The 22,296-nt window shown below is 29.9% G+C and overlaps 1 protein-coding gene across 9 annotated transcripts in view; it reads left to right on the top strand.

Annotated features, from left to right (window-relative positions):
* LOC124949684 overlaps positions 1–22,296 on the top strand; it is a 67,048-nt gene that overhangs the window by 10,415 nt on the left and 34,337 nt on the right. For 8 of the 9 annotated variants that reach the window (XM_047495245.1, XM_047495244.1, XM_047495240.1 and 5 more), the window contains one exon: positions 10,865–12,040. In XM_047495245.1, coding sequence (XP_047351201.1) covers positions 11,392–12,040 — 649 coding nt within the window. In that variant the 5' untranslated portion in view covers positions 10,865–11,391. Of the gene's footprint in view, positions 1–10,864; positions 12,041–14,365; positions 14,490–22,296 lie in introns of those variants that run through there. The other variant, XM_047495247.1, reaches the window with a different exon arrangement.

Genomic DNA, 22,296 nt, shown 5'->3' with positions numbered 1-22,296 from the left:
TACCTAGATCATTTTTCACGAAAGAAATCCATCAGGGATTCTCGATTCCAATAGGATTTTATCTTCCTGGAAGATAGCAGAATTATTGGAAATTTTGTACAGAATCTTGGTTAACCGAAGCGTAGAGTATGGTAGAGAAGGAACGATCGAAGGCGACATCGAATTAATTGACTTTCGATGGCGTTCGCCGAGGGAAATCTTTGTCGATTAGAAAAGAAATAAATAATTCTCCTCTTTTTCTTTTTCTTTTCTCTTTGATTTTTTTCCTCTTTCTTGTCCCCTTTTTTTTTCCTTTTTTTTTTTTTTTTTTGTTCATTTTTTTCTCCCTCCTTGAGTTTTCTTCTTTCTCCTCTCTTTTCTTTTTTCCTTCTTATTTTTTTTCTTTTTTCCCTTTTGTTTATGCTTGCATGAACCAAGAAGCTTCCCAGAGAGAGAGAGAGAGAGATGGAATTGTTCGAAGGAACAACTAGAAATGAAAGATAAATACTTATGCACGTGCGTAGATACTTTGCAAAATCACAGAGAGAGAAAGAGAGAGAGAGAAAGAGAGAGAATAAGAAATCTATTTTACGCTTTAACCCCAAGCTTCTCGAAGTCGAGCAACGAGATCGTAAATATTTATATCTTATAAGACACGCGGCCTCCTCGAGAAATAAACGAAGTTCAGCGTTCTGGAATATCGGTCGTTCTGGCAAAACTCCAGTTTCATACGTACATACATATATGTATATACAAATCTATGTATATATGTAAAAGAATAAGAAAAAGGAAAATTGCCCGTACTATCCTCCTCACCCCTCTCTCTCTCTCTCTCTCTCTCTCTCTCGGTCTCTCTCTAAACGCATTCGCGTTATGTCTGTTTGTTCTATTCTGCTAATTTCTTTAATTACCTATTTTCATAGTTTCTCTCTCTCTCTCTTTCTTTTTATTTCTATAATATTATCATTATCATTATCATTATTATTATTATTATTATTATTATTATTATTATTATTATTATTATTAAGTATCATTGGTATTATACAAAAGTTTATACTTTCGTCGATCTTTATTTTAGATCGTTAAATCGAGATCATTTTTTTATATATAACGTGTACGTTCATATATGTATATTCAAAAGGGAGAAAAAGAGAAAAAGAGAGAAAGAAAGAGAGAAAGAGAGAAAGAAAGAAAGAAAGAAAGAAAGAGCATGAGGTTGACAGCTCGGCGATCGAAACTCAATTTGGTTTTATCTACCTAGTCGTATTCTCCCGATAAATGGACAAGGGAATCGATTTAAATTCTTCAAGAGAAAGGCCCAATGGAAAAAAAAGAGACTCGCATTGATCCAGTCTCTTTAAACAGCGAGTAGTTCCAAGATGCGCTTTGATAAGCATCGTACTATCTTTCACTCTCTCTTTCTTCTTCTCTCTCTCTTTCTCTCTCTTACCTCTTTCGTTTATATCGGAAAAATAAAACGAGGTCGACGTGTTTAAAAGAAAAGAGAAAAGAAAAGAAAAGAAAAGAAAAGAAAAGAAAAGATAAAATAAAAAAGGAAAACAGTAGATAAATAAATGTGATGCGAAAAAGAAAAAGGACGAGAGATAAAACAAAAGGGTCGGGAGGGTATGGAGTTAGAGGGTGGGAGAGAAGAAAGAAAAAATAAAGAAAGACGTCGGGACAGAGGGAGGGAGGGGGGAGATTAGTGAGTTCGAAAAACGAAAAAGACGATTGTGCGAGATTTCTTTGTTTACACGAACGATCGGAGTTTCATGTCTGTACCAGGGATTTAAAAAAAAAAAGTATTTGTTTTTGATCCGAAAAATTTTGATTCCGTCAAAATATTTTCCACAGATCGTAGAACCCAGTATATATTTTTTTTTAAATAACTGATCACATCCTCCGGTAAGCCTGACTTTTTCGATTCGTCCCTTTTTGTCCCTAACACGAATAATATAATATCGTTCCAATAATAATAATAATAATAATAATAATAATAATAATAATAATTCGACGAATATTGTTACGGTTAGGCGTAACAAAGAGATTATTTTTTTTTCTCTTTTTTTCTCTTTTTTCTCTCTCTTCCTCTTTTTTTTCCTTTTTTTTTCTTTTTTTTCTTTTTTTTGATAAAAACTTTAAAGCTTCCCGCGGGACACTTGAATTTTTCGATAGAACCCTCAGGACTCAATGCGAAACAACAGAATTTTTAGGTAATATTAGTATCCTCAGGATTTAAAGCGTAATAGTTGAATTATTTTTTCTTTTTTTTTCTCTCTCTCTCTTTTCCTTTTCTTTTTTTCGTTTTTTCTTTATTTTTTTTTTTTTTTTTTTTTTTTTTTTTTTTTTATCGGAGCCAAAAGGATTTCCCGCGGGACGAATCGTTTCGATAATCGTTGGTCTAAACGATTTTTTGCCCTGACGTTTTCGATGACGTTGAAATAAACTAAAAGTTTGAATCGTTAAAATACGTATTTACAGAACCTCCCCCCCCCCTCCTCCCCGGTCCCCACAAAGAAGCCCCGCGCTCGCGCTCACCCTCAAGGCAACGTATTTACATGGCCTCTTTTTCGATTGGCACAGCTTTGACACGATTACGACGACTTTACATCCTTCGATCGAAAAACGCAGAAAAATGTCTTCGGTCTCTTAAGTGTCAACTGGCATGGAACACGAATAGCTAGTTAACTAATACCAATGTTATTTGACGTTGAATTTTTTCCTATAATCAGGATATAACTACAGGTATATACAGGCACATCTATATAAGTACATTTCTATTTACTTATCTACTATGCATATATACACACACACACACACACACACATATATATATATATATATAGAAGATAAAAATCGTCATGACTTTTCAGCTATATTTTCAAACACTTTCAGCAGATAATGTGAAAAAAAAAAATATATTTCAAACGGATAACTTATCAATGCCCGATCGTCAGCAAATTATAAAAATTAATATTATCACAATAGAATATTATATCGTACGGATGACAACAGGGTAGATATTATTTATGGTGATTTTCAATTCTTCTGTAGACGACAGTTGAATAAAATGAATTTTAAACGACAAATGTGACGTACACCGAAAGTGAGAAAGAGAGAGAGAGAGAGAGAGAGAGAGAGTGAAAGAGAGAAAGAGAGAAATAAAAGGTGACCAACAAAAATGGAATACAGATACATATATTATAGATATCCGTATATAGAGAAAAAGCTTTTCGTTCTTTGGTCACGTCGAATGCAACGAGTCTTTCGATCTTTCAACGAAAATTTTTCACGAGAGAAAAAAAATCACCGAACGATTTACTTTTAAAATTTTCATGAAATCCTCGATATATATATATACCGCGATTTATAAGTTTCGAATTCGTGAATATCTAAACGAGAACAGAATTATGATTGGTCTAATCTCTGAAATTAATTCAGAAAATAAATAGATAGGACATACTAACATCGTGGGGCCTACACCATTCTCTCTTGCTTGCCTTCTATTGCCGTTGAAATATTATCCATATCCAGGAACTTATTTAATTATACTCTACTCGAAACTCTAGCGTTAGTTTCGTTTGAAAGTAGATTTTACACAATGGATATATATATATATATATGTGTAAATACATACACGTATGTTGAATATACGTATCTGTGTACGCGCAATCGAATCATCAATGAAATTAATATTATTCTTTTTTTTTTTGTTTTTTTTCTATTTTGTACATATCACACAATAGATTTATAAATTAAAGATATTAATTTTCATGAGCATTGTAATCAAACGAAATAATGAAATTTTAATTTTATTATTATCTTTTTGTTTATATCGTATTATTAATTTATGGTTCAGAGATATTAGTTTCCATAAGTAAGTAGATTTGATAATCGATACACACACACATACACACATACATACATACATACATATATATATATATATATATATATATATATATACATAGAAGTATCTATGCGCATCTGAAACACTAATAAAATTTTAATTTGTATATTATAATTTTATATATATATATATATGTGTATATATACATATTTTTTATATATTAAAAATCTACGGTTTGTGATCCCAAGATATTAGATTCCTTGGACGATATTGAAAAGTAGATCTTTTTCATTCATATCACAGATACTATTCACATTGCGTCACTTGAATTCTAATACATATACGCACGAGTTTTACGACGGTACGCGAAAGTTATTAAAGTTTTCGACAGTAGAAAGGTTTCTCTCTCGTATATACGGTTACACGTATATATACGTGTACATATACATATATTTATACGTATATATAATATACATATGTACAGTAGAAAATTTCTGTCGGCTTTAATAACACCTGCAAGTCGGCATTTCACGGTGCATTTAGTATGTTTCTAATACCAAATGCTTGTAAAGCATACAGTCAGTCTATTACCGGAGTATATCATCTCTTTTAATTCTACTTCATTTAATTCAATGTCACTTCTAACGTTTCTCAAACAAGTATAACTTAAGGAGTAAGAAGACATTCTTTCTTTTTTCTATTTTTTTCATTTCTTCTTCTTTCTTTTTTTTTTCTTTTTTTTAAAAACAAAAATTGAAAAAGAATTAATAATCAAAAAAAAGAAAGTATATATATATATATATATATATATATATATATTTCCGTTCGAAGGAAAAAATTTGCAATTTATGATAATACAATTACAATGCTTTCAAGACGACACGTTAAAGCTGTCTATGTATAGATTAATTCTAGTATGAATTCTTTAAAAAGGTAAATCGAAAAGAAAAGAAAAGAAAAAAAAAAAGAAAAGAAAAAAAGGAAAATAAAAAAAAATCTAGTCTAGGTCTCTGGTCTAAGAAGAATCCTCGAGGAAGAGATCAATGCAGAAACGAGTTTCTTAATTACATTCAGACTCTCAGAAATTTCTTGGATAATTAATTGATGAGTGGTAAAGGGTTAAGTGAAGAAGGTTAAGGGTTGAGATTCGACGGTCGAAGTAATTACTGACCCTTAAAGACCATTAAGACCTGTATTATATATATCCACCCTCAACCTCTCCTTCTATATGTTTTTGCCAAAGCAACAGTTTCTCTTTTTCTCTTTTTTCTTTTTTGCCTTTTTTTGTCAATGTACATACTCATTGATTAAAAAGTTTTTTTATTTTATTCAACTATAGAAACATATATATATATATATATATATATATATATATATATATATATGTGTTCGTATATATGTAAATGTATATGTATGTATGTATGTATAACAATTAAATATGTTGAAATTTCTCTCGTTGTCTGTTTTCGTTACACGAAATGTGTAGCGAGAATCGTGTTACAATCGGGTAACAATGTTATGAATAATTAAATTAATTCTATTATTATAGAAGGCAACAACTTTAATACACCAGTCGTAAAACTTGTACCAGGTTATGATAGATTTTAATAACTGTACCCTATGCTATATTCCATCCTTAATTCCATTAATTCAATTTAACCGGTATATAGTTACTCGTTTTCTCTAATCGTATTATTTATGCGGTCGGAACATCAAACGAGCCTCTTCCCCCTGTAGTCCTGATTGAGCAAATTTTTCATTTACCTACTTTCCTTCTTGCCTTTACGTTTATCTACATATCTACTCTAATTTAACTTTCGAACGAAATTTTCTCTGTATTTCTTTTATAAACAAGTCAGAATTGGAATTATTAATACATACATACATACATACATACATATATATATATATATATATGTAATAAATATTTTTTACCTTATCTTTGCTTTATTTTTTTTCGAACAACGATAAAAAATAAATAAATAAATATATATATATATATATATATATCGATGAAACGAAAAAGAGAGAGAGACAGAGAGAGAGAGAGAGAGAGAGAGAGAAATGGATACGAAAAAAGATCTTTTACTCGACTTTTTTTCTTTTCTCATTGCTCTTGAATAAAGAATAATGTAAAAGAAGAAGAAAGAAGAAAAAAAATATGCAAAGAGGATCTAATTAGGTACAAAGTCCCTTTCGAAGGTACAACATATGGCGAAGACTAAAGTACGTGGCGGTTAATACATAATGCATTTCATTATAGAATATTATTTCATAACGAAAGATCGCCCTTATTAGTTAGATGTGAACCACGTTGTCCTACGGGATGAAAGAGAGATATAGCTAGATAGAATGATAGAGAGAGAGAGAGAGAGAGAGAGAGAGAGATTGCTTTAAGTGCTACACTTTAACGTTGAAAGCCTCCCCATATTAGACTATAATTGTGCTCCCATAAAAATCACTTAGTTTTAACGTTTTTTTTTTTTCCGAACCTTCCTCGTAATCCGACAATATCTTTTTTCCTCTCTTTCTTTACGTTTCTCTTTCTATTCTCTTTCTTTTTCTTTAATATCTTTTTCCTTTTTTCTTTTCTTTTTTTTTCTTTTTTTTTTTTTCTTTTTCATAATTCACTAGCGCACAAATTTTTATCATTCGATCTACCGAGAAGAAATATTATGATCTAAAAAAGGTATTTATCTCCACAGTTTTCAGTTTATACAGGTTAATCTAGACAACAGCTGGCAAAGCGCTGATAGCTAATCGTTTTCAAACGAAATAGAAGAGATGATAAAGTTTGAATGTATGTATATATATATATATATATATATATGGAAATACATGCACACGATTAAAAGAGATTTTCGTTTGATCGGCTTATAAAATTCGTAAATGTATTAAATGGTAATGGTAATAATAATTCTATATATACTTATATCTATGTATATACTTCATAGATATGTATATATATATATATATATTTTTCTTTTTTTGACAATAAAATTGTTAATTATACCTACGTACATAATAATGTCAAAGGGCAAATGTATAAGCACATTTAATTTTTCTATAGAGAATATTCAATTATATTGTGAACCTAATGACAAGGACCACTAGAGAAACACAAAAGCTTTTGCGTGCACACGTGCGAGCGGAAGAGAGGAAAAGAAAGATGAAGAGAGAGAGAGAGAGAGAGAGAGAGAAAGAGAGAAAGAGGAAGAGAAAGAGAGAGAAAGAGAGAGAAAAATTAACAAAGAGTAGATTTTTATTATGTTTCACGACCAAAAACAATTACTTCTCTTCCGCGTTTATATGGTAACCATATTGCGACATTATAATACTTTTTAATGTTGATAACGTCGGTAAAAACAAATTAATTAGACATTTTTCCTTGGTAAATCTCATCTCGACAATGTAAATCCTATGTCTAGCGTGGGATCTCAGTGAGCTTAATTTTTTCATATAACAAATAAATAAATGAAATATTTAAATAAATAAATAAATAAATGAATCAACAAACAAATAAATAAATAAATAATTTCCTCATCTCGTTGTCGAGATTACGTTTCTCTGTTAATAATACCGACATTTATTCGATAATGAGAGAGTACTTTAAATATTGACATTTGTTTAACAAAAATCTATTAAAATATAAAATATTCTTTGTAGGTTATATAAACGCATCGTATATATATATATATATATATATACAATTGTATTAGACTATATACATATATATGTAAAGAGAATATACTCTCTTTGATATATTATATCGTGACTTCAAATTAAATTTAAATATCGGATGCAATATCCGATACATTTTTCCGAAATATCATTTCTTTTCTACTTGAATATCTGTGTATACACATATATGTACATACGTAAATTTATATTCCATGTAAGAAAACAATTTTCAAAGCTTAACCGTGGATCTGTTTAGAAAGTAATATCTAAAGTAAGTTTACCTCATTCTCCTCGATATGATAACAAGAATCGAGTTTTCCCTTTTATCTAACGAAAATCTTCGAAGGAAAAAAAAAAGTAAATAATAGCAAAAAAGAAAAAAGCTTTCCACGATAATCCAAAGAATTTATTATAGATAAATATACATTTATATATATATATATATATATATATAGGCCTAATGGAAGAAAAAGAAAAAGGGAAATAGTGTTTCCCTTTGGAGTATGTCTACTGTTATCTTTTTCCGAATAGGGACAAATATTCTCGTAAATCTTCATAACCTTTCACATCCGTTTATAAAGGAACATAAAGTATGAAGGACAATATATGTGTATGTGTATACGTATGTATATAAATATGTACATATGTTCCTATATCTCGATATTATTAAAAACTATTCCTTCAACTTGCTCCTTTTCTTTTCATTTTTCGTAGCTTTTGTACAAACAGAAATATTTCATTGTTATGTAACGAAAAAAAAAAAAAAAAAAAAGAAAAAAAAAAGTAAATGTATAGACGGCTGTGAATATCGAGGGATTGATGTGTTACTCTTGTGACTAATAAAAATAAATTCGTATGTTCGAACAATTCGTTCTCACTGGGAAGAAAGTAAAACTTTCATACGGAAGAAAGAAATTTGCAATAGAGAAAAAGAGAGACAGAGAGACAGAGAGACAGAGAAAGAGAGAGAGAGAGAGAGAGAGAGAGAAATATATTTTCTAAAAGGTACGATACTTTGTATATCATCAAAGTGTTTTATCTTATCTTCTAAGAAATATGAATAATTTTTTACATAATAAAAGAAATACAAATTCTTATTTTTATTGTTAATGCCATTTTCGTAGCAATGCGTATGAAAAAAAAAAAAAAAAAGAAAAAAAAGAAAAGAAAAAAGAAAAAAGAGAAAAGAAAAAATTACTTGCTCTCTCACTATCTTTTATTATTCGCGTAATTATACGCGCGTGTTTAGCCCCAAAAGAAGAGAGAGAGAGAAAGAAAGAGACAGAAAGAGAGAGAGAGAGAGAGAAACGTCGCTACTTAGCCTTGCGTGCATTTTAAAATGGATGCATGAGTTCCTTTTCTATTCACCCTTTGCTCTAAATACGATTTCTCTGTTAAAAATATCCTTCTTTTTTGTTTTTTTTTTCTTTCTTTCTTTGCAAACGTGAATGTTTCGCGGCGTGCACTCTCGCGCGCGCGTGCGCTTGTTTGAGCGAAATTTCTTCTTTTTTCTCTAATTCCCTTTTTTTTTTTCTTTTCCTTTTTTATTATACAAAAAATGTCTTCGCTCGCAACTGACCGAGTAATTTTATATATATATATATATATATATATATATATATATATATCTTCTTTTTATCAGTTTAAAACTATGATAGCATAGAATCAACTAATTATTTAATCTCACCCGACAACATTAATAATTTCCGGGGCTGCGTGTTAACCAAGGTTTTACTTCCACTTTATGCGAGATATTTACTCGAAATTGGATCGTACTATATTCAACGTGAAAATGTGTTTGTGCGTATGCTTGTACATATAAGTGTGTATGTGTGTATGTGTGTGTGTGTGTGTGTGTGTGTGTGTGTGAGAGAGAGAGATTATACCTTGTACGTAATCAGAGCGTGTTTGTCGCGTGTGTTAATAGTAATCGAGTTTATTATTATCATGTGTATATCTTGATAATTAACGACCTTCGAGTTTCGATCCAATCTACGTAGAGTGGTTAAAAAAAAAAGGAAGGAAGAAAAAATAAATAAAAAACAAAGAAAGAAAAGAAAGAAAGTATGTTAATTAGACATCTTTTCGAAATTTATCTCAAGAAATTTCATTCGGCTAATGCAACGTCCACAGGATAGAAGGAGAAAAAAAAAGAAAAGAAAAGAAAAGAAAAGAAGAAGAAGAGAAAAAGATAAAGTGTCACAAGAGTTTTTAATGATTAATAATATATTAATATCACAATAATAAATTATTAAATATCCTCTATGTACATGTTTCAATTTTAAAGCATTTTAAAGAGTTAATTTCAAATATATATCTTTTTTCTTATTTCTTTTCTTCTTTTTTTTTCTTTTTTTTTTTTTTTTTAACGAAGAAATAGATACATACGTTCACGTAAGGTTTATCTAAATAATCGAGATAAAATAAAAGATTAGAATTTATTTCGCAAAACGAAAAGGGAAAATTGGATCGATCGATTTCGAGTATAAGCATATGGTTCTTCGTTCGATAGGAAACACGTACACATTAAAGCACGTATGTGTGTGTGTGTGTGTCATGACGTTAGACAAAGTAAGCGAATAATGATCAACGTCTGTACTCTCTATATACCAGCCATCTTTAAATAAACTCTCGTAAAGTATTCAAGAAGAATTTATAGGGTAAATCGTTAAATTTGATTCGTTTACTTCCTAGAACACGCAAATGTTCCGTTCGTCTTTCAGAATAATTTCATTTTACAAATGTAAAAAGCTTGTAAAAAATCTCATCCTTAGAATTAAATCAAATATTTATCAAATAATCATAATATTATAAAACGTATATAATGAAATTTTTATTTAAATTACGAAACGACAAGAAGTGATAAAAGATTTCAGATTTAAATGTAATCGCATTCTATTGCGGCTGTCTCTAAATTAAATTATCAAATTATCCGACTCTCTCTCTCTCTCTCTCTCTCTCTCTCTCTCTCTCTCTCTCTCTCTTTCTCTTTCTCTTCATTTTTTGATAAAAAGAATTTATCGAATTATACGTCACCGATTTAAATTAATTATTCCATTATTTCCTTCGTCAAATCCTCCTCGTTTTAATCGCACTCATTGCACGCTCAACGAAATTCCCGATATTGACAAATCCCTATGACTTTGTCAGATCTCGTCAAAGAATAATCCTACATTTCGTCGTAATTTTCATATTATCCTTGAAAGAATGTCATCGCATTTGACAATAAATTTATTTATTATAATGTATTAATGTATTCGACGACTATATACGTACGTATGTATTTTTTTTTTTTTTTTTTTTCATCGACGATAAAATATAAACGAAAATATCCATGTTCTTTTTTGATTACAGATGACGAGTAGAAATTTGTTGCTGAAGTGATAGGGGAAAAAAAAAAAAAAAAAAAAAAAAAGAAAAAAGAAAAGAAGAATCCAGAAGAAAAGATCCAAACTGGAGGGATCAAAAGAGATCGTGTAAAAGATGCGGTTCCTCGTGGAGAGCCGCTCGACAACCGATCGGAAAGGTATTGTCAAGGATGATTCGTTGGATAGGAATGTTGGCTCTGGCCAGATCGTGGAAAACAATATCATCTTTATCATCAGCAGCAACAATAGCAGCAACAATTTCATCATCATTGTCATTGGCAATAACGGAGGAAGATCTATCGAGAAAATTATTATCAACGATATCGATAACGTTAGCTTTAAAGACGATCGTATCATTATCGAAGGTAACAAAACGTTTGACAGGCTCGACGGGATTATTAAAAAAATTCGTGAATACGACGGAGTCATCGAACATAACGAGAATAATATCGAGGAAATTGATTACGAGGATTTATTGGACATTGCGATCAAGGAGATTCGCGATTTCTTGGAATGTACGTCATCTATCCGCTTGACGAGCTTCTTCGATTATATGAGAATCCTTTTCGCGAGTCTTTCGAGCCATTGACATTGAACATTAACGGGACTAATTCAGTTTCGTCGAGTTCGAGTGTTTATCACGAGCGAAATCATAATTATCGTCGTTCGGGTTGCGTCAAATCTGTCGTAGTTGATAAAATTGATGAATACGACGATCGAACGAGAATAGAAGAAGTTAATTCAATTAGTGTACGTAAAAAGGATAATAATAATAATCATCATAATAATAATAATAATAAAAATAATAATAATAGTAATAATAATAATAATAATAAGAATAATAATAATAATAATAAAAAGAAAATCAAGAAGATTAAGCAACAAGGTGGTAAATCCAAAAAAAGGGAGCAGCAATCACGTTACGATAACGATAACGATAACGTCTCTCGTGATAAGGCGAGGCAGGTGCCTCGAAAAAAAGGCCAGAATATGCAAAACAATCGGAATAACGCTGGCGACGATACTTCCGCCGCTGCGGCCGCCATCGCAGCCGCCGCAGCCGCCATTGCTGCTAACAATCCTTTGAAGGATCTCACACAACCGAATCTAAATGATTCCCTTAAACAGCATAATGTCAACGCTCTCAAACTCGTCCAAACCGGTAAGTCATTTTTATTACCATCCTCGATTTTATTTAATTATTACAACCGTGATTATCACCATTTTATCTAAATTTATATTATCTCATCTTAGATTATTATTCTTATATTATTTAATTTATTAAACAACGAAATATTTTATCATCGGATCTGATTCAATTCTTTTTTTTTTTTCTTTCTTTCTTTTTTCTTTTTTTTTTTTCTTTTTTTTTTTTGTTTAAACGAATCGATAATTACTATTATAATTATAATTAAAATAAAAATAAAAATTATTTTAATTGCTGCAGATTCAATTGTCGTGAGGAGATGATTTTTTTTAACGATCTAATTTAAGATCAATCGAATAATTATTATTGATATTTTTAAAATAACGTGAAATCTAATCACAAAATGTCGAATACATTTCATTCTAAATTTCTCTATTCTATTAAACGATAATAACAATTCCAAGAGGCTCGGAAGGATCAAAGAGGATTATTATCTTGGTTTTCGCGTAACAAATACAATGGTAGGATCGATCTAACACGAGAGAACTAAATACCAACTAATGAAAGACACTATTTTATATATATATATATATATATATATATATATATATATATATATATATTCAATGGGGAAAGTCACTCGGTTCGGATTAGTTGGGGTTGGATTTAAAGCTTTGAAATGGTCTTAACGATCTTGAATTATTTTACCCTCGACCCTAACTGTTCCTCTTGGAATCGAAAGTACCAAATTTCTTTCGTTATCTTATCTTATCTTTTTTCTATTCTTTTCTTTTCTCTTCTTTTCTCATCCCTTTTTTTCATACTACTCGTATAATAAAAGAAAAAGAAAAAAATCTAACCGTTCGAAAAACTCATCAAAATGATTAATTTGTTAGTTTATGAGTTTATTGGCGAATAAAAATTCACGATTGTTTTTATTCTCGAACGATATCGAGCTATTGATAAATTAATTATACAAAATGTAAATCAGAACATTGTAGACGAACGTATATCCATGCATACACCTTCGAAAATTTACATATACACGTATTTGTCGAATTTATATGTTAGTTGTCTCTCTCTCTCTCTCTCTCTCTCTTTCTCTCTGAAACGCATATACTTGGATAATAGTAAATATTAGATGACAAATACGATCGCGTATAGTACGTAATCTATCATGAATAAAACGATATAGTTAGAACAACGAAATGATCCTCTCCTACTTTTAAACACCTACGTTTTAACGACTATTAATTCTTCCGGATTTGATTTATCACACGTTCAAGAAGAAAAACAAAAATATAACTATGAAAATCTATCAGGTGCCTACTAGTCCGTACTAAATTAATTGCGAGTAAATTACTATACTCCTGACGACGAAAACATGTATAAAGAGATTTTCGACAAAATGAAAATTTGAAAATAGATCTATCGATTTATGCCGTTTTTTTAAAAATGTTTAACGCCTGTATGTTGATAACGGCAAATTCGTTTCATCCTACACTTTTTCTTTTTTTTGATAAATGCAATTATACGGATAATAGTCGACGATAATTTTCCTCAAAATCTTATTTCTTTCTCCTTTTTTTTATTTTCCCCCTTTCCTCTTTATTTCCTCGTCGATCTTTTTTTTCTTTTTTTTGACGATTCAAAGTGCCGGACTGAAATAAAATAAAATAAAAAAAAAAAAAAAAAAAGAAGAAGAAGATGGAAAAAATATAAAGAAAACATTCGTATTTTTTACTTTTCTTTTTATTTACTTTTTCTATCATTCGCCGCAATTATTATCCTTTATAAATCTTTAAATAAATTCATAGAAACCAGCTGTTAAATCTTTGATAAATATAGTCTGGTGTATGATAATAAACGATAATTTTTTTACGTCGAAACTTTTTTTTTTCTTTTTTTTTTTCTTTTTTATTGCCTTCCGTCGATCCTTTTAACGTTCTGTGCTAAAATAAAGAAAAAAAAAAAAAAAAAGAAAAGAAAAAAAAAAATATATATATATATATAAAGAAGGTATTCGCAATTATTTCTTCCTTCTTTTTTTTTAATTATTATGCTTGATAAATCATCAAATAGACTTATTAAGAATAATTGAATAATTCAATAAATTCTTTCTTTCTTTTTCTCTCTTTATTTCTCTCTCTCTCTCTCTCTCTCTCTCTCTCTTTTTCTCTCTGAACAATATACGTAGAATTTACGTGAAAGGAATTTCGAGAGAGAGAGAAAGAGAGAGAGAGAGAGAGAGAGAAAGAGAGAGAGAGAGAGAGATGCCTATATAAAATTCTTCTTTGATTCGTCGTGTCTTCCTCGTTGAAGCGAAAACTTTCCTTACAGAGACAGAGTGAGAAAGTCGAATGGCACGCGTACCTTCCCAAAGCACGTGAAACTTTCGCAACAACGACGAAAACGACGAAGACGAAGATGACGACGACGATGACGATGACGACAATGACGACAAGTAAGGGAAAGTAGCTTCGAAAAGCACTTGGCTCGCCACGAAGCTCGCACTAACTTCCAATAACTATCACCTTCGAGACTTTATTTTACGACGCTCTAGACTACCTCTACCTTTCCCTCTCTCCCTCTCTCTCTTTCTCTCTTTTTTTTTCTTTCTCTTTTCCTCTTCTTCGTTGCCTGTCACTTCAATCAGCTGATCTTTTTGACCCTTTGAGAACTAAGCTTGTATAACCATCTAAAGTTCTTACTATCCCCACCAAAGTGTTCATATTCAGAGCATTATAACTAATGCGATTCTAATAAAATTATTATTAGAATCGCGTTAGTTATAATGCTCTTATTATCTAATTTAAAAATAATATTATATATATATATATATATATATATATGAATGTATATATATATAATGATAAGTAATACAATTATCATTTCATTGTATTTTGCATTTCGTATCTAAATATCTATCTATTTATAATATATACGGGTTGTATTTATCGTTTAATAATATGATATTGATATTTATTATTCGATAATTAATGGAACATAAATGAAAATATAATAATAAACAATTAAAAATAATTAAAATTAATATCTTATTATTTTAATCGAAATAAAATCTACTCGAAATCCAATTAAAAATATATATATATACATATATATAACATACGCGTATTAATCGTAAGCTTTAAAAGAAACGTGACCGACTCTTACGATGTCTTATGCTCGACTAATTTACTTGTTACATCACCTTTCTTCGTAGATACGTATCAGCTAACATAAACCAAAATGTAAACACGAACGAATTGATGATAAACTAATGAACAGAGCTTTAGAATACATTCCTATTTTCCTACCTACCTACGTATATATATATATATATACAGATATCTGTGTTAACAATTAATTTAAAAATTACAAATTGTTTGAACGAGCAATGTTATCAATAAATCTCCTGATAATTCGGACAACAAAAAATACCGATCGTTTTCGATCTTTTTTCTTGTTTCTTTTCTCTCTCCCTCTCTCTTCTTTTATAAAACATCACATAGTAGTTAGTTCAGCGTATATGCGTTTATTTATCAAATTTTCCTCTCTTAAATTAATCCTCGAAAAACACAACTGGGAAAAGACCGCAGTAAAACGTCGACTGTGTTACCGTTGATTTCACGCCATGATGAAAATCACCGAGATCGTTGCCAACTCTCTCTCTCTCTCTCTCTCTCTCTCTCTCTCTCTCTCTCTCTCCCTCTAACTATCTATCTATCTATCTATCTCTCTGTTCCTCTCGTTTGCTTTCTTAACAGAGCCAATAACGAGCGAAACATTTGCCAGCTTTCAAGGTAACCATGTCCAGCTGACAAGTAAGAATTATTTTTCTTTTTGCTTTTTTTTGCTCTTTGTATTTCTTTTTTCTTTCTTCTTCTTCCTCATCTCCTTCTTCTTCTTTTTTCTTCCTCCTTTCGAAGGATTGAACATATAACATTTTTATTATTTTACTTTTTTCCTTTTTTCATTCTTCTTTGCATCATTTAACGTGCCTCGTTTTGAATATGACATAATTTATCCATTTTTACATTTTCTCTCTCTTTCTCCCTCCCTCCCTCTCTCTCTCTCTCTCTCTCTCTTTTCTTTTTCTCTGCCACATTTCATCTGGACTTAACATCTCACGTTTATGTTCCACAACTACCGACTCTTAAGCTTTACGTATTATTTCACGAAAATTCATTGAATAATCCTTCCATGAAACGCATTCGATAAACACGTTATACTCCTTTCTACGTGACGTAAAACTTATGCATTCTCTCTTCCCTTTTGAGAAAGTAATCGTCCCGACTATATAACTATACCGATGATATCGCACGGAATAACAAATGAGAACGTTTTACAAGGTGAATTTTTTTTGCACTGATCGAACACAATTTTTCCTCGACAAAAGTTTGAACAATTTCATCTTGAAATACTTGAAAAAAAAAAAAAGGAAAAAGAAAAAAAGAAATATTAATTATAATAAAGCCGCGCTTATATTTATAGGCTAATAGAAAATTTATTAATTTAATAAATATATGTGATATACCCTGATAAATATTATAAGTATATATATATATATATATATATATTTTTTTTTTCTTTTTTTTTCCTTTTATAATATATATATATATGAGACTATAAATTTCTTGAGAAAAGAAAAATTATTCTTTGATAAAAATATTTTGATATGAAAATAATATAATAATATGAAAAAAATATAAATAATATAATAATGATGAATTTTATTATATACATATGTGTGTGTGTGTGTGTGTGTGTGTAATTTTAATAAAATTTATTTAACATTTTTACGAGCAATTTATAATCGATAAATAAATTCTAAAAAAATTGGTCGAATGTAAAATAAAGTAAATATATAGAAGAAATAGAGAGAGAGAAAAAGAGAGAGAGAGAGAGAGAGAGAGAGAGAGAAAGAGAGAGACAGAGAGAAAAAAAAGAAAATAATGAGAACTTAAGAAATACATTTTTCATGAGCTCATGAGAACGAATCCAACTGATCGGTAAAGGAAGATTTATTAGATTCGCAGAATATTTGATCATAGTTCGAGAAGCCAATGATGAAAGAAGAGGCTATTCGGCCAATCATAAAAGATGATCGATCTTCCTTGATATTGATGTTTCATTCCTTTATTTTATTTTAGTCTCTCCTTCTCTCTCTCTCTCTCTCTCTCTCTCTCTCTCTCTCTCTCTTTTTCTTTTATTCTATCTTTCTTTCCTATTCTTTCTGGTAATAAGACAACTGTCCTTTCTCATCGAACAAACAGAGAAAACCATCGACAAGAAGTCAAATGAAATTTTTTTGTATCCCACTTTCTGTCGATACACATATAGCTATCTATTCTTAATACATGCATACATACACACTTAGAGAAAGAGAGAAAAAGAGACAGAGAGAGAGAGAGAGAGAGAGACACACACACACATACACAGAAACAACCAAAAGGGTAACTTTGGCTTCGAGCCATTAACAAAAGAAAAAGGACAAATAAAATGTTCGAGAAATGATAAAATGTGTCATTGAACGAGTTGACAGTCGGTGTTATTATCGAGAGACAATTTTTTGTTTCTTCTCTTTTCTTTTCTTTCCTTTTCGTTTTTTTTTTTTTTTATTTTTTTTTATAATCGAACCAAAGAAATACGACTTAGTCTCATAAATTTTCTCTCATAATATCGTTCCAATTATTGTCAGGAAGACACGTATCATCATTTATTCATTATATTATCTTCTTTCTTATACGAGCCTTAAATGTTCCTTAATTGTTGCTAAATGAATATTATCGTTACAAGTACAAAGTAAATATATTTGACATATTCCATTATATATAACGTAATGAGATACATCCAAAAGATTTGGATGTAAAAATATACGTAGTATGAAAATTTCGAATTGTTCCCTATACAATGAAATCGTCTTTCGATCGAATTTAAATATCGATAATACGTGACAAATGGCATATACCGATGGATTAAATGATTTGTTTTTAATTATTGCAAGTTCGCTAATGGACAATTTGAATATTCATTATAACACATGTATAGAATTCTAACGAGCCGTCGTAACAATTAATTCCTTGCTTTTGTCTATGCGATTCTACATAGATATAATTAATGCATTTCTATTTGTCTGTGACGTATGTATTTGACAAAAAAAAAACGGAAATGGTTTTTCGTAGAATTCAAATGCCATATCTCATTCGATTAAATGTGATGTTGATTATTATTCTTAATCATAATCGATAAATACCAATGATTGATTTTCTATTAATAATAAATTTTTATTTATAATAAATGCTTAACAAAAGGGAATAAGTGAAACGAAAGAAAAGAAATCAAAAAAAGAAAAAAAAAAAAAAAAAAAAGAAAAGAAAGAATAATACGGAACAATACGAAATAGATTTGTCGTTCGAACAAAACGATAAACAAAAATATTACCTCCATTGTCAGAATGGATTTGTTTTTTTTGAAGCTGTCACTGAATTACTCGACACTCGTACGAACGTATTGAGAACTTAGCGCTTTGTTCGGATATTATTGAAAAAAAATAAAAAGAAAGAAAAAAAGAAAAAAAGAACGGAACAAAAAAAAAAAAAAAAAAGAAGACAAAATAAATAGGACAAAAAATAAGTGCAAGAAATGTCAACGATCAATGCCCGTGTTAATCTCTTGAACTCCGTGGGATTTTTTCCATGGGATTCGTAACGATTATCGCGATGTTCCATAAAAAGAAAAAGAGAAAGAGAGAGAACAAAAAAAGAAAGAAAAAATTAAATAAATGAATGAAATAAGATAAAAAAAAAAAACCTCACATCCTATGCAATATATATGTATCGGTAAATACGATGATCTTAATTGCGTTTATTCGAAAAAAAAAAAAAAAAGAAAAAAAATGACAAATCTGGCCTATCACTTTAATAATAAAAGACAAATAATAAAAGAAGAAGAAAAAAAATTCACTGTTTCCACTCGTCTTTCGTACGATGCGATTGAAATTATTAATACGATGACTCACATTATGAATTCCGTATGAATTGAAAATAATACATTATATTTACATATATACATTACATTATATATTCGTAATATGTATTACGATTAATATAACTTTCGATTTCGAATTGTTCCGTTTGCGAAATCTATTATCATAAAATACGTCTTACGAGTTGAATATTTCAATTGTTTTCAATTACACTTTTAATTACTAATTGTAATAAATCTAAAAGGATCTGTCATGTTCCCCCTTCTTAATTTTATTTACGTATATGAAAATAATATATTTAACGAGCTTATCACGTAACATTACATATCGATTTTTTTTTTATTTTTTTGTTAAACAAATGCGAATATAATTAGGTTTCCCCTCTCCGTCCTAAATTCTCTCTCTGTCTCTCTCTCACACACACACACACTCTCTGTTTCTCGTTCTTTCTCTTTGTCATTCTTCAGTTCGATTATTCGCTCGGACAGTTTCTCCCTTCGGCGTTGTCGTCGTAAATTCGTCTTCGATCGTAAACTGGAGCACTAATCCTATCTGCCAAGAAAACGAGCTTAACCGTAACCACTGTCGTCTATCGTAAGCAAAACTAATTTCTTTCTTTCTTTTTTTTTTTTTTTTTTTTTTTTTTTTTTTTTTTCTTTCCCATCTCTTTCTCTACATCTTTTTCTCTATTTTTATTTTTCTTTTTTCTTTCCTATTCTTTTTTTTTTTTTCTTTTCTCTTTTCTTCTCGTCTACAAAGACAAATCGTCAAGACACGTTCAACTGAAGATCCGATCCAAATCCGAACAGATTGATTCATTATTTCCAAAAACAAAAAAAATTTTCTTTTACCCCTTTCTCACTGGATTAAAAAAAAAAAAAAAAAGTTTCGGAAATGCGAATCCAAACGATTCGGTCCTTTAAATTTCCCGTATAAAATTCTTTAACTATTGTCCATGCACGATAATTTTCCACGAAAACATCAGGAACAGAGGAGAGGAATGAATGAGACGAGCGACCACGCGTGCATTAATTAAATCTAATTACAACAGGGTAATTAGTTACTTTATTTTTTATACTTTATGCTCTATTTGTTCTAACCTCTATATCTCTATATTGTCGTCTTTTATAAGTATCGAATTCGAAATATCTCTAGTTCTATAAGAAAATAAAAAAATTGAAATACTTTCGAATTTCCGGCCCCTTTTTAGGCCTTTCCTTTGTTTCGTCCGCTTGTTCAAAGAGTTAAATAAAGATAACAGAGATAGAACAAAATAGACAGATAGATAGAAAGAGATAGATAGATAGAGAGAAAGAGAGAGAGAGAGAGAGAGAGAGATTTCTATAATAATTGGATCCTTTTATTTCTATAGCAATTAAAACAAAAGACAAGGATAGTTACTTTTCTCTGTTATAAATGTTTCCTACAATAGACGCAATGTTAATAACAACAGTTAGTTCTACTTGTTCGCGATAACAATGAAACTATTTCGTTCGTTTCGATTGCAATTAATATAGATATAATTCTCTTCCTTTTTCTTTCTCTTTTTCTTCTTCTTTTTTATTTTTTTTTTTTCCTTTTTTCTTTTTTCTTTTTTTTTTTTTTTTTTTTTTTCTTTCTTTTCTCACCGAAATATTTTGTCACCTATTATTTGACATTATCGTGAAAAAAGATTAACGGATAAGAAAATAGTTGAGGGCGGGCCAAAAGTTCCACTTGGATGAGTTAGAGAAAACAAAATAAAGTACAAAAAATGAAAAGAAAACAGAAAAAAGAAGAAAAAAAAGAAAAACAGATCAATTATTTTCAAGATATTTTTTAGGGACTAATTTCGTCGTGAGAATTTTGGGGCTAATTTTTTCTTCCCTCCGGAATAATTGAATTTCAAGTTTACACGGGAGCTCTTGATCCAAGCTGTACAAATAGAAGTAACCCCTCGTAGAATATCGCCGATATTCCGTTTTTATATATAAATCGCGTTATGAGGATGAGTCAAGATTTAATCTAGAGAAAAAAAATATAAACGAATTTAATTAAAAAATTGATGCAGGTATGAATTTAAAAAAAAAAAAATAAATAAAAAAGTATATATATATATATATATATATATATATATACCTAAAGTGAGAATGATAAAAATGAAAAAAAATTTCAATATCACGTTAAAATATCGAAATCGGATTTTGTTTAAGTACCGACCGTGTTAAACCGTGAGAAAGTACAATATGTGAGTACATTGTTCTTTAACGAAGAAAATATTTTTTTTTTGCAACCTCGAAAATCGATCAATCGATCGATCGATAGATCAATTTATTACGTCCACAGAGAAAACTTCTTTTGATCGTATATTCCTTCGTCTTGAGAAACTAATTTTGCCAGGGCGACGTTTCATAAGATCGGACCGAGGACCTCGTTACCAAGTTTATAAATAGTTGTTTCTTCGCGCTCGAATCTAGAGTGTACTAAGAGAGAGAGAGAGAGAGAGAGAGAGAGAGAGAGAGAGAGAGAGAGAGAGAGAGAGAGAGAGAGAGAGAGAGAGAGAGAGAGAGGGAGAGAGAGTGCATGAACGCGAGAGAACAAAAAAGAGAAGACATACATATATACATACGTACATGCATATATGCATACATGCATACATGCATACATATATATATATATATATATATATATATATATATACAGATATACATACATACATATATACATACATAAATATGTACGCGTTCAACTCATCAAAATGTCGACGTCCAAATTTGACGCTTCCGTTTTCAAGTCGTTCCCTCTTGTTTCACCATTTCCTTATGTATGTGCTTATGTATAACGCTATCTGCGTATACGTCACTTCTTGAATTTAAATTATTTAAGTTGATTTTCGAAAGTTTCAATTGTCCTTCATCCTCGAGAAAGTCTTTCGTTCGATGCTATTTCGTTAGAGGGCGGCACTCAGCGGATTTGAATCGTTCCACCCTTTTGATTAAAGATATAAGGAAAAAAAAAAAAAAAAAAAAAAAAAGAGAGAGAAAGAAGAACAAAAAGTTTGTTAAAAAATTTGTTACAAATGTTTAAAAGAATAATAAAAATTGTAAGATCGATCTAACGTTCTGATTTTATTTTACTTTATCTATAGATCTATATATATATATATATGCACACAAATAAATATATATATATATATCGTGAATAGTATTGATCGATCGATCGCCATTTTGTCTACTTCATACGTACATTTTGTTTCTATCGTTGATAATAAATATCTTGTTTATTTCTAATATCCCACAATTGT

This window comes from Vespa velutina, chromosome 6 (genome assembly GCF_912470025.1).
Source record: "Vespa velutina chromosome 6, iVesVel2.1, whole genome shotgun sequence".
NCBI classification, from domain to species: Eukaryota; Metazoa; Arthropoda; class Insecta; order Hymenoptera; family Vespidae; genus Vespa; species Vespa velutina.
Note: the sequence above shows the minus strand (reverse complement) of the source record. Positions and strands in the feature narration are given on the sequence as shown.